Consider the following 13,514-nt stretch of genomic DNA (forward strand, 5'->3'; position numbering starts at 1 on the left):
CTGCCCCCTCATTCGTCTCCTTTGACATGGCTTCAAGGTCACCAATCTGTGCTCATGATGACTGTAATTATCTATAGGATTTAAGAAGGTCCTGCTACAGAAGCATAGCTAATGCTAATAATAAGATCTTTTTGATGGAAACCATAATAAATTGCCTGGTAGAAAGGAGTAGAGTGCATTTCTCTGATTAATGTGAGTCGGGTTACTCTGTTATTCTCTAGAGAGCTATAATCTCTGTAGACCAATTCTATTTGAGAGATGGATATTGTATTTTTTGGATATGGATACTGGAGAGATGGATATTGCCATTCTCTTTATCTTGTAGAAATTCTTTGTCTCTTTCTCTTGTTTGTTTGTTCTCTTCTTCTACAAAATTGATCCATTCTCATTTCAACTTGTTTCGAGAGTACAGACATCAGGCTAGTTGGTTTCTGTTGATATTGTATTTTTTGGATATGGATACTGGAGAGATGGATATTGCCATTCTCTTTATCTTGTAGAAATTCTTTGTCTCTTTCTCTTGTTTGTTTGTTCTCTTCTTCTACAAAATTGATCCATTCTCATTTCAACTTGTTTCGAGAGTACAGACATCAGGCTAGTTGGTTTCTGTAGATTATTAAATGTACATTCATTCAGCAGATAATTACAGCTATACATATTTATCATACACTGTATATGCAAACATTGCTAGACACTCCTTTTACTGAATTTATTTATTTAGTTTAAAGTACTCTGGATATAAATGTGCACCCAGTGTTTCTGGGGTAGGACCCACCGTAACCCTGAACCGGATAAGCTGTGCCAGACAATGAAAGAATGAATGGAATTAAATATACAGTTGAGTACAGCTCATATAAACTCCATAAAAAAGCATGAAATTAACAGTGACACACTCTCTGGAAAATCTGGACATTATCTTAAGCTCACTAAGTCCAGTTCTAAGTGTAAGCCAGAGGAGTAGGGCTCTGGTGTAGCAGAACAACACTCGCTGGAGGATTGGAGAATCATTCAAAATGTCAAGGATCAGATAGAGACCTAATCCTGGAGAGGATTTTCACTCAGTTTCTTTTACTTTGTAGTCTATTAAAAATAATGGAGAAACTGAAAATTCTCTCTTTGTGAAATATTTTAAAATTTTTGGAGTCACCTAGTATTTTGCATTCTTAAAAGAAATACTGACAAATATAAGTCTAGAAATGCTAATTAGCCTTGTTAAAAGGAGTTTGTACAGACGTTAGGAAGATTTTGGTCTCTACTACTTGAAATAAAACATGGCTTCAACAAGAAAGCTGTCAATTGAAACTTTCGAATGGATTATAAAACTATTTTAAGAAGGAAATTCAACATGAAACAAGACAAAATACATTGTTTTTCTCAGTCATTATCTACATTTTGGAGTATATACAAACAAAATGGGAGTGTTATAAAAGTAAAACATATGGGTAGACCAAGGTAGACATTTTGGACCAACAGTGAATAACAATTAAAAATACATGAGTAGAAAATGTAAAAAACTGTAAAAAATCAACTGAATGAAATGCCATTAACGATTTACAAAGGAGAATCTAAGCAGAAAGATGGTTGATTTTTTTTTTTTTTTTTTTTTTTTTTTTTTTTTAATGGTTTACTTTGAACCTTAAAGTGTTTTTAATCCTGAGTTAAAGTCTTCAATGGAGCTAATGCACTAGCTTTGAATACTCAGTGTCCTCTGTGATGGCAGAGTGTCTTCACCTTGGCACTGCTCCTGATGTTCCAGACAGACAAAGCTCTGTTTAGTGGCAGAAAAGGAAGAGGTCTCAGAGCTGGGCCCTGAGGAACCCCTTAACCCCAATGAGCTTCCTGTTTTCTGCATCACTGATGCTGAATACAGTTCTCCTCTTGGCCAGTTCCAGACATAGTCCCCACAGCTGATGGCAGGGAACATGGAGAGCTAGCAGTGACACGTTGGAAAATACTAACAAATCATCCCCAGTTGCTGGCCTCAGACTGAGACATTTTTCCTTGCCTGATTGCTGGCTTTCACCTAAATCTCTCATCTAAAATTTGTCACATTATTCCTTCACAACAACACAGTTTGCAGATGTTTGTTGACATCTGCTAGCACTTTTTTCCTTAGTTAATGTCAAAGTCAAAGCGAATGGAACATTGATGGAATATATTTCATCGGTTCAGAGAGATAGATAGGAGCTAGTCGATTAAATGATTCATAAACAAATCAAAATCTTAAAAACCCACCCTAAACCTGCAGTATTTTGGACCAAGGGCATTCATGAGATGGAAGCCAGAAAGACACCAGCAGAAAGGGTATTACAGCAGTCAAGTCTGAATGAGTTATAGGAATAACCCTTTCAAAATCATTAAAAGCTAATAAGGGCCACAGTCCTTGACACTGGATAAAAATAATTGATTTAACGTCTGAATGTATCTGTTTGTCTGATTTACAATCACCATCAATTATCACACCTAGATTTTTTACAGAATGTCTTATAAATGGTCCAAAAACAAATGTCCTTATAAAGGTGCATCAGAGAAAATGCTGCATCCAAATTTATTAACTTCAGTTTTAATTTCAATTAATTATTTTTAGAAACATTGTGCCATCCAAACTTTGATATCCTCACGACAGTCTAGTAGTAGTTTTCAAGAGTTGGTATCACTCTGTTTTAAGGGCATGTAAATTTGGGTATCAACTGCATAGCAGTTAAAATAAATACCATATTTCCTAAGAGCCTACCCTGAGGGGAGCACCCAATGTAAATAAAACTATGGCTGACAGAAAAACATCTGTCAATATGTTGAATAAATACAGAGAAATAAATACAAAGAAACAGGTATTTGATCATTTGATATAAAATTGGGCTAAATTTGAAGTACTGAGTGATCTAGATGAGGATTTTTGATCAATGATTGCATTGCTGTCTACTTAAATTAAGTAAGCAAATTTTAATTTACCCCCTCCAGGGTGTATTCCCGCCTTGCGCCCAATGATTCCAGGTAGGCTCTGGACCCACCGTGACCCTGAACTGGATAAGCGCTTACAGATAATGAACGAACTTTAATTACGTAGCACTTTTGCTAGTAAAACTACAGAGTGCTTCACAATGAATAAATAGAAAAATATATAACAAATATATATAAAATGTATAATAAATATAAACAACAGTAAAATTAAAACCACAACCACAAAAACAGAAATAGCCTTGACCAAATCAAGCCTTGACAGCAAATCAACAGACTAGCTGTGTCTAACCTTAAACCCTGGGGCATATAAATATAATTAAATTAAATTAAATTAGATTAAATATAACTTTTTAGATCAAGCAAGTGTAATGCTGTAGTACAGACTATTCCAAAGCTTCTGAGCACATACAGCAAAGACACAATCACCTTTCCGTAAGTTAAACTGGGCTATAAATGCTAAAGCAAAAATCCTGATTAAAATGGCTTGGAAATTTAGCCCAATATTCTTCTATTTTAAGAAAAAAAACAGAGGGATAAAGACACATCTGTAGGACAAGCTGAAGGTTTCAAATGACCAATAATTCATTTTAAAAAAGAGATACAGGCTCAAACTGGTTCAGAACTGAAGAGAAAGGGACTGTACTGGATGGATCATAAGAAAGAGATGTAGAAAAAAAATTGTTACGTTAGCGACTCTGTCTACAAAAAAGTGTAAAAGTTTTTCACAGGTGTTGGAGGGTGGGATCAAAACAAATACACATGGAGGTGTTAAGAACAGCATTGATGGTATTAAGAATAGCACAAGGATTAGCACCATTATTTGACCATTATTCCTAGTAGCTGCCCCAGCTGTCTTTAAGACTACAACTACAACTTGTTTTTTTCCACTTGCGTCTGCCTGTATTCTTTGTGTCCTGCATTCTTGTCTAGCTGCACAAGTAGTCACAAAGCCAAGGTTTGGATTTATGTTTGGAATGCATCATTTTAACTGAAGCAAATATGTCTAGAATATTATGGCAGGAGGGATAAACCAATGAGGTTAACTCCTCAGCACTAATAGGAACTGAGGGACGCTAGGTTGGTCTCCACATTTTTAAAAGCAGAAAGTGGCAGGGTTAAAAATATGAAGGCAGTTACCTGGAGCACAGGGTTTAATAAAAAATATATATTTGCCAGTAATATTAACACATATAATGAACGATGATATTAATCATTCATTCATCATCTGTAACAGTTTATGCAGTTCACGGTCACTGTGATATTAAGCACTGAGCATGTTGACATTAAGCTCATGTGCAGTTGTTTCAGACCTTCCTTTTATGTTTGATGCCTTTCCATGGAGATTATACAAGCTATTAATATAGAGTTTACTCATACAGCTGGCTGGGAGAGTAGTGTCTGTGGAGTGTGAAACCAGCCTTGCTGTTCCCACTGTGAAGTGGACTCTTTGCTGCTGTCCTAAATGGCAGAGCTCTTTGGGACGAACACCAATTTGGCAAAGAACCAGACCCAAATAGACTGTTCCCTTCTTTTACCACATCATCATAGAGTTTTTGGAGTCAGGTTTACTGGGGATTGGCCCAGTTGTGACACAGTCCTTCCAACCCTAAAGGGAGCAGGAGGACAGTTTTCTGTCTGGGAGCTGCTTTGCTTCCGCTGGTCTATAATAATGGGGCTTAGCCTCAGTGCTTAGAAATGTGGTCAGAGTAAAGCACCTGAAGGAATTGGTGGCCATACTGTATGCGTGTTATAGCTTTATTATAACTAACATCACTTGACTGAATCAGCTGTTGTGTCAGAGGGGTCATGCTGGTGCACTGAGCTATTGTTAGATATTCTTTTGTAATTCTAAGCTGTTTTTTAATGTATTGATGCAGGATATGGCCAGAATTTGATGACATCTCCTCAACCAGCATATCTTCTGACGTTAAGGGTGTTTATTGGGCATATTTTCACCCTTTGTTTTTCATAGGAGACATTAGTAATACCTCATAGAACATTTCTGTGAGGATTTAATGTACATTTCTGTGAGTCCCACTGCACACTATTGGAAGTGGAAAGGGTTAATGCAAATACGACTGGGATTTAGCATTTTTGGAATGGAGCAGGGGTATCCACTGAGCTGTAAGTTTAGGATGGCAGAATTAAATGATCTGAGTAAATAAATATGTGAGTGTGATGGATAGGCAGCAAGTGATAGAGACAGAGAGAGAGAGAGAGTGTAGAAGTGTCACAGTGTTCCCGGAGCTGACCCGGAGCTGTGCTGCAGCAGCCAGGCTGTCTGAGCCAATCAGCAGCCAGCTTTCCCAGCACTAATCGAAACAGGCAGCTCGTAGTCACTTAGACACGCAAGTATTTTTAGGTTTTCATTTCCCTATTCCTCCTCTTTAGGCCACGCTGAGCAGACAGAGGATTACTCTGCACACTCATAACTGCTGTACTCATCACAGTCTACAGCTGGATTTACTTGTTTTAGATCAGTTTTACATTCTAACAGATTAGCAGTCAGATTAGATAGCTGGATACCACTGTGTTTTGTACTTGGATGTAATGAATGGTACTATAAACAGTACATTAACACAACATGCTATACATAACATTAAATAACACAATTTTCTTAAATTACCAAAAGCCTAGAGGTTGGGTCAGTGTTTTTGGGGTAAACTGGGTCTCAGTCTCTGATAGAAGTGAGTTGGTGAATGTATGGTGATATAAATTCCCAAGAAAATTACTGCAAAATACATTATCATACTATACACTATATGCTGACAGTATTTTACTAGTTAAACTAAAATATATTAAATAAATCTGTTCTTATTAATTCCAATATTAGTGACAAATTTATGGCTGTTATAGGATCTTGTAGCCACCCTGTGTGAATGTATATATAATTCTTAATAACGAATGTTTTTGTAGGCTCCAGAAATCAGCCATGGGTCCAGCTGCAGAGGAAAGCTATACGTCCAGCCCTCAACACCACCCACATCACTCTCTCTGCCATGCTGACCTCCACCAGGAGCCAGTATGAGCTTGGGGGCTTCCCCTATCCCCTGGGCCTAGAGATCAACTCCACAGGTAACTGAAGTCTTCTCTGATATTGCAAGCTACTGATGTAAATAAACTATTTCCATGGGACGGAATGAGATTTTCTGTACGATACGCCATAACCACAACATTGCCCATGAGCCAGACAATAAAGATATGAATGTATACCAGACATAGCTTTTATTATTATTATTGCTGCATTTACTGCAGATGTAACAAGATATTGATTATTCTTGATCAGCAAAGGTTTTGTGACCTAATGCTTTTCTTCACTTTAGCACTGGGACACTGAGGCTATCTTTGCTAACTAATATTAGAAGTCAATAGTCGCACAAATCTCTAAAATCTATAAATTAGGGGTGAAACTTGATTAAAAAATTAATCAAATTAATTAGAAGCTTTGTAATTAATTATTTGAAATTAATCACATTTCAATATTTAGCATGAGAAATGTTGATTTAAGTTTAGTTGATGAATGAATCAACGAACATAGGCTTAAATTCAAAATCTTGTCTACTACCAGTGAATTGGTCAGTTTGTCTGACGTGGACTTTGACATTTTGTTTCTGAATGTGAACCCCGACATGTGGTCGAGTGTTGACTGTCGACACTGTTTGCGTTACAGTAAAGTTAATCTTTCACGGATTCGCTACTTTGCGGGTTTTTTGAAGGGGGCTTTTTTATTATTTACATGTAGTAGACTAGGCCTGTAGGTGACAAAATATAACATTTACAAGTATTTCTTACGTACAGTACGTGTATTGGTCATGTCCACATCCGAGTGAAATTTACTTACGCTAAATCACAGCTTAGGAATTACTCTATTAAAGAAACTGGTAGGATATCACATGTAGTTCCAGCTGAAAAACATTATAGAATGACTGTTTAATGCGAAGGGTGGGTTGTTAACAGTAACAGGGAGGGTTTTAAAAGTCCAAATACTCATTAAATACATAAAAAAACTACTTTGCGGAAATTCGTTTTTTGTGGGTGGTCTTGGAACACATCCCCTGCGAAAAACGAGGGATCACTGTACTGTTAACATTACTGACCTGTGCGCTAGCCCCAACTTTTGGTGGTAACGAATGGTGGAAGTGCTCCTGTGATAAGCAAACTCCTTCCTGCATAAAGCGCAAATAACAACATTTTTGTTTGTACTTCGATCTGGAAGTCTCTTGTATTTAAATTTCCCATCCACCAGCGTAGTCTCTGTGCGTCGTTATAATCTGTATGCCTGGAACTCATGCACTGAGAAACTTTCCATGGTGCAAAGTGCAATTAAAATGCGTTATATTTTTTATTTCATTATTTTCCCCGTAATTAATTAATCGAAATTAACGAGTTAAAGTCCCACCCCTACTATAAATACATCCCAAAAAACACTTTTGATCTACTCTCACCACATCCAGGTCTTTATTAAGATCACACAGTCTTGTTTATGTGGTTCAGGTCACTGTATACTTTAAAATGTAATCAGGTTCCCCTGAACAACTACTGTTCACATGGACATGCAGACTTTACTATGTATTTACTATTTCTGTTATCTCCGTTTATGAACATAAATATTAATGTTTGAATATTATGAGGTATTAATATGAATAAACCACAGAAAATTTGAGCAAAAAATGAATATCGGTGTCTGACAAAATTCATTCACAGCATTTATCTACACACTGTGAACAACTGTGTTCAAAACCACATCAATAAGTCATTTCCACTTTAATGAAGACCTGGATGTGGTTTGAGTAGATTGCAAGTTTTAAGGATTTACAGAAAAATATTTGGGTTTTCTTTCACTAGTTTTTCTTTAAGCTTCACAGCTAAAGCGCTAAACTAAAAAAGCAAAATTTGGCTCCACACATCTTGGCTGATAGACCACATCTGGGGTAAGTGGAAAACAGCTTAAACCTGATTTTTCACTGAACCATTTCTTGCAGCTGTTTGAGTTCAAGGGTAATTTGTCTTGGGGATGGGATTGTTTGTGGTTCAGCGTTTTTGGGTTCATCATAGTTTCCAAAATATGGTAAATATCCAACTGGTGTCCAATTCTGTTCTTGTATACCACCATCCAGTCGTCCTCTACAGCCTTTTCCATTAATGCTGTCATTAGACGGAATGCTTGAAATAGCCAAAGCTGCGTGCCTGAATGTAGACAGGTGCAAAACCTTTATTTCTCTGCTGCTCTCAGAATGCAGGCTGGCCAAAACTAGCACACTGTCCAGACCCCTTGAGTGTTTCCATTTCCTCGTCCCACACTTGAGAGTGACACTGAACTCTCCCTACCCCCCATACTGGAGTGTTAACCAAATGTTCTTGCAATGAACTCTCCCAGTTCAGTGATATAAATTGTAAAGAACAAAACTCTGCACTGATACACAAGGTTTTCGTTGTTAAAGCAACAGTGTTGGTGTCAAATGAACAGTGCTATGATTAAGATGTAACTAACAGTGCTGATTTAACACAGGCTAATTGCTGTGTAGTTAATGCCTCACCACACAGTAAGTTACAATATTGTGTCACTAGATATAAGCTCTTGTAAGCGTTTTCCATGATAATCCATGAAAATTACATGTTACAGAATAAAAAGTTTATTCTTCTTTGCTAATTGATTTAGGTGCATGACTTAAATACTTAGACACTGATCACATAAACATTAATATACATTGTTTTAGTCCACGCTTTTTCACTGTCAAAAAATGACCAAAACACAAAGACAAGCACAATAAGTTTAATTCAATGTAAATCCTAATCAAATATATCTTATCTCTTATGTCAGGCTCAAACAGCAGCTGGGTGGAGCTGACCGCTGTGGCTGCAGTGTGTGCGAGACTTACTGGACCCAACGGAACTGAGGTCCAGGTGTCGGACCCAATTCACATTTCTGTTCCCCTTCCTTCAGACTCGCCCCTCAAGACTGCTACCAGTGTCCCCATCTGGAGGTTTGAAGACAGGGCAGGTAAAAAGCACACTAGTGTAATAAATATCTGAACCAGACCAAGTGTCACACTTGAGTAAAATGTGTAAAACAAGGACAGCTACTGTCACAACAAACCTGCATTAACCTACGAAGTAATGCCTCTAGATGGCTGGGCTCTATAATCTGAACTCACGCTGGTGCATGGCTTTAAATTCATAGATTTCTAATGGTGCTTTTCTATTGCATGGAACCTACACGTCTCTACTCGACTCGGCACGGCTCCTTTACTTTTCCACTGGCTAAATCTGGTTCCTGATTCCTGGAACTGGTACATTTTCAGGCCCAGCTTGCTCCGCGTTCCAATTGTGCCGAGGAGGTACTAAATGGTGACATGTAAACCCTGCAAAGCACTAATTGACCAGAGAGACATGTCTGACCCTAACCACGAAATGCAGAGCTCATTCAAATTCAGCACAAACCGGCACTTGTAAAATCTCTTAAGTTACAGCAGCTTTCAGATTTCTTTTTATCGGACTCACAACGGCAGTTCATAACTTTACCTCAAGTGATTTGAGGAGGTTTATTTGCTCCTTAGGCCGATGGCTGACAAAAATTTTCAGCAAATGCGGAACATGCAACAAGTAAAACTGATCTGTGAGAACTGGTGTGTGGAGCCAAGTTTAATCCGAAAAACAAAAACAACACCAAATACACAATGAGTAAACAGCACCTAACTTTACCACCGTTGTTGTTGTGGTTTTCAAAGCCAGCGATTCCTTTAGAGACAGGGTTTTTTTGACGTCACCGTCTCCATTTTACGGGGGAGCCCTGCTGGTGGACGTGCAGAGTAGTGTTGAGTCGAGTCGTGTAGAGCCGGACCCATGCAGTGGAAAAGCATCATAAGACTCGATATATAATCTCATGTATTTATGAAATGAACAAGTCATTCCCTGTTACTGTGCAATATTCATGATTGTTCTTAATGAGCCCTGCATCATAAATACACAAAGTAATTGCTAAAGCTAGTTAAACTCCTTAAGGAATATCCTTGGTCTAGTCTAGCAGAGTGGAATAAGCTTAAATGCATCTCTGGCTGTACCCAGCTGCTCCAGGCACTTATGGGTTAAAGCTCTAGGGCCTGATGGCACTGCTGCTTCACTGAGGAGACTGTTACACAACCCAGTGAATACTGGAAGAGAGAAAGAGAGAGAGCGAGAGAGGGGGCTGATATCTACCTTTGCTGTCTCTTTGGCTCAAGAAAACAGTCAGTGATGTGGAATGGGGCTTATTTTGGACCCAGCTGAAAAATGTTTACAATGGACCAAACAAAAGCATTTCTTATTAATCTGTGTGGTTTTCTCCTGCTCATAAATACAGCAATAAAAATAGACCCACAGCACTCTGTCTGCAGTTGATTGTAGTTTAATGCTATATTTAGGACTAGCTCAGTGGAAGAACAATAACCTGCAAACCTAAAAATCTCTTTGAAAGGCAATGTGGTTAACTGGCACGTGTTAGAATTATTGTCAATTTGCTGTACATTGAATTTGCTGATCTACACTACCTCTAAACAATAATGTTTTTCCTGTTTTTAATGTTTTTAAGGGTTTATGTATTTTAAACATTTTCCAAAGTGAACCTTTAAATCTTCACTACTTCTTAGACCTTACTCTATTACTATTACCTCCAGGGTGTGATCCACCTTGCGCACAGTGATTCCGGGTAGGCTATATATATATATAGCTAATCTCCTCAGTAGAATCTTAACTTAAATGGTGTAAAATGTGTACCAAAAGATATATTAAGCCTCCATTGGCTGTAAAGAAAAATCTCAAATGATCTCCAAGCAAGCAGCTTAGTTGGAGGAGTCTTAATCCCGCCGGCCCATTTGTACAGTCATTTAGATGAGAGCAGTCTTAAATTGCACTGAGAACAAGGCCTGCTCAGTTAGCGCCGTTGCTAGGACAGCAAAGGATACAATCTGCGGGGCATTTTTGTTATTGTGCAGCATTTGTCAGGGAGAGTGTGAATCGCTGCAAAGAGATTTTAATCAAAAACCCTGTGCTTTCTTAAAGGGGCCATGTCCCTAAAAACCACTCGTAGTTAAATGCAGTATGTAAACAATACTAAAACACTATTGCCCCCAGATTATACAGGTCGTATAAGGCTAAACAAGAAGCAAAATACAGCTTATTTTGAAATGAGTGTGATGTCAGAAATCCAACACGTTCAACACGAATTTCAACTGAGATAGCTACTGTATTAGGCACAATACAATATTTATTTGTGTTAATGAATAATTTTTATACATATTTTATTACATTTTTCTGACAGAGTTTGGAAAAATGTCTTGTAAATATAACTTCCTCAACTGAATAAACCTCATGTGAACCTCCAGGTCCAGGTCATTATTTAAAATATTATGAGATTGAGATATATATTTACCTTACCTCTCCTAGCATTGTCTGAGCAGAGCAGCGAGTCTTGTTCAAGCCATTTCGCACATTGACTGGACCCTATTTGGGTCATTGCCTCATTGGGTCATTTATTTCCCCTGAGGGGAACAGTCCAGAGTGCGCTCTCTTTTATGGTTTCTCCAAATGTCGTTCGGTAAATGATTATTGCTGTTTGTTTATTTGGGCGTCATGACTGTTATTATCATTAAATCATTATATTGAGTTGCAGGTTTGTCTTAAATGACCTTCAGGACTAAGCTTGGATATAGGCATGTGTGTCCTACTGCTGGGCATTAAGTTATAACTAATCCATATGTACTGGATTCTAATGTGGGAGACATGGCATCTGCTCCCAAGAAAAATCTCCTCTGATCCTGCTGACCCTCGCAGTGTTTACTATGGGGTTGTATTGTTGTTGTTGTTGTTGTTTCAGAGAGAAAGGAAGAAATGGCAATCCTCTTACCAGGGTTTAACACTTGCCTGTCAAGTCATTCAATTGATAATGTTATGAAAATACTATGACACCAGTTGTATAATATGTGCAATACAAATCACCTGGTTCTATTTTATTAACATTTTTCAATTAAGATTAAGTCCATTTATTTTACTTATCTTTACCATTATTTGTTTCCGTATTAGGACGGTGTTGATTGGACAATGGATGATATATTTACTTTACGATAAGCATTCAGAGTCCATATACTCCCATCAAACTACAAATAATGAACATGAAATTAATTTTCAGTGCTTTAAATCAACATCAGAGACACAGCTTACTGAGAAACAGCAGTAAATAAAAGGTCTGGAATCTTCCCGGGTGTCACTCGACTGGGATACGCTCACATTCCTTTTGTCCTGCTTTCCTGGATCACTGTGTTAATTATTATGGTGTCAGAAATAAAGGCTTGTGCCTTAGTCAACCAGACTGTGGGAGTTCAGCTGGGGTTAAAATGGTCATGAATATGCAGCATGTGTGGGCGGGCAGAATGAACTGAGCTTCAGACTAGAGTCCTGCTCTGAAGAAAAGGATGATGCAGCCGTTTGTTGTGGACATGTGTGGGATCATCTGTTTACTGTGTTAATGGGACAGTCGCCTTTTGAGGGCTGTTTGTTTTGGAGACGGTTCACATACAATAGAGAGCTCAGTCGGGCGAAATGGAGGAGGCTGAGGCACATGGGTTTACTGGGAAAGCCCCCCACTTCACCTATGGGGAGTGTGCTGGGGGGGTGTCCATAATGAACTGGAGTTATATCTCTCCCTAGTGGCCACAGCTCAGCATGACACGTTATTTACCTAACATGGGTCAATTAGATTTAACTGCATCTGTTAAAAGGTCAGAAACAATTTGATCAGTTTATTGAGATGGTAAACTGCTCCAGTGTAATGTCACTGATGTACAGCTGATATAGTGGCCAATAAAAAAGACAACGTATTTGGTTTCTTACATTGTCTGGTTTTTCCATGGATTCTTTACTCTTTCGCAGGTCTATGGATCAGAAGTGGTGTTGGCTACGTGAAACGGGACGGTTCTCAGATGACCTGGAGTTTTGTGGCGCCACATTTAGGCTACTGGCTGGCAGCCTTCCCTTCAGCTGGTGGTGAGTCCCACTTTCTCTGTTTTACAACTATCCAACATGTGTTAAACCCAGCAAGGATTCTCAAAACAAAGCACGTGTTCTCGTAGTTATTTTATTTTATTTTTTATTTTTTGGCAGGAACAGTCCTGAACTCCTCTGGCCTGAGGGACATCACCACATACCACACCATCTTCCTCCTGACCATTCTGGGCTCTATGGCCCTGCTGGTTCTAATCCTGCTTTGTTTGCTGCTGTACTACTGCAGGTATCTGTGTTCAAACCAATGCTAAACAGCTCAAACTCAGCATATCTAAACCCAGCTATATGGATTTCCCTACTGAGTATGGCCCTTAGATAGCTGTGAGGCCATGTATACAGTGCATAGCTGGGGGATTGAGGTTTACTTTTTACTGCTAGCTCAAGGCCACCTCAGAGTTCTTTATGTGTGGGCGATGAAGAATTGAGGAACACTTCCTGCTCCATCTTTACATGGTTTGTTTTGCAGTTGTGGTACAGACTGTACTGTATGCATTCAGTGTTTATGGTTTATTCCTTTA

At 38.4% G+C, this 13,514-nt stretch overlaps 1 protein-coding gene across 1 annotated transcript in view; it reads left to right on the top strand.

The window, feature by feature from the left end:
• The window catches only part of fam171a2a (family with sequence similarity 171 member A2a), a 61,689-nt gene that overhangs the window by 43,483 nt on the left and 4,692 nt on the right, over positions 1-13,514 (top strand). The window contains exons 4-7 of the mRNA XM_066641908.1: positions 5,878-6,036; positions 8,783-8,962; positions 12,865-12,978; positions 13,096-13,222. Coding sequence (XP_066498005.1) covers positions 5,878-6,036; positions 8,783-8,962; positions 12,865-12,978; positions 13,096-13,222 — 580 coding nt within the window. The remainder of the gene's footprint in view (positions 1-5,877; positions 6,037-8,782; positions 8,963-12,864; positions 12,979-13,095; positions 13,223-13,514) is intronic.

The sequence above is a fragment of the Hoplias malabaricus genome, chromosome 13, assembly GCF_029633855.1.
Source record: "Hoplias malabaricus isolate fHopMal1 chromosome 13, fHopMal1.hap1, whole genome shotgun sequence".
NCBI classification, from domain to species: domain Eukaryota; kingdom Metazoa; phylum Chordata; class Actinopteri; order Characiformes; family Erythrinidae; genus Hoplias; species Hoplias malabaricus.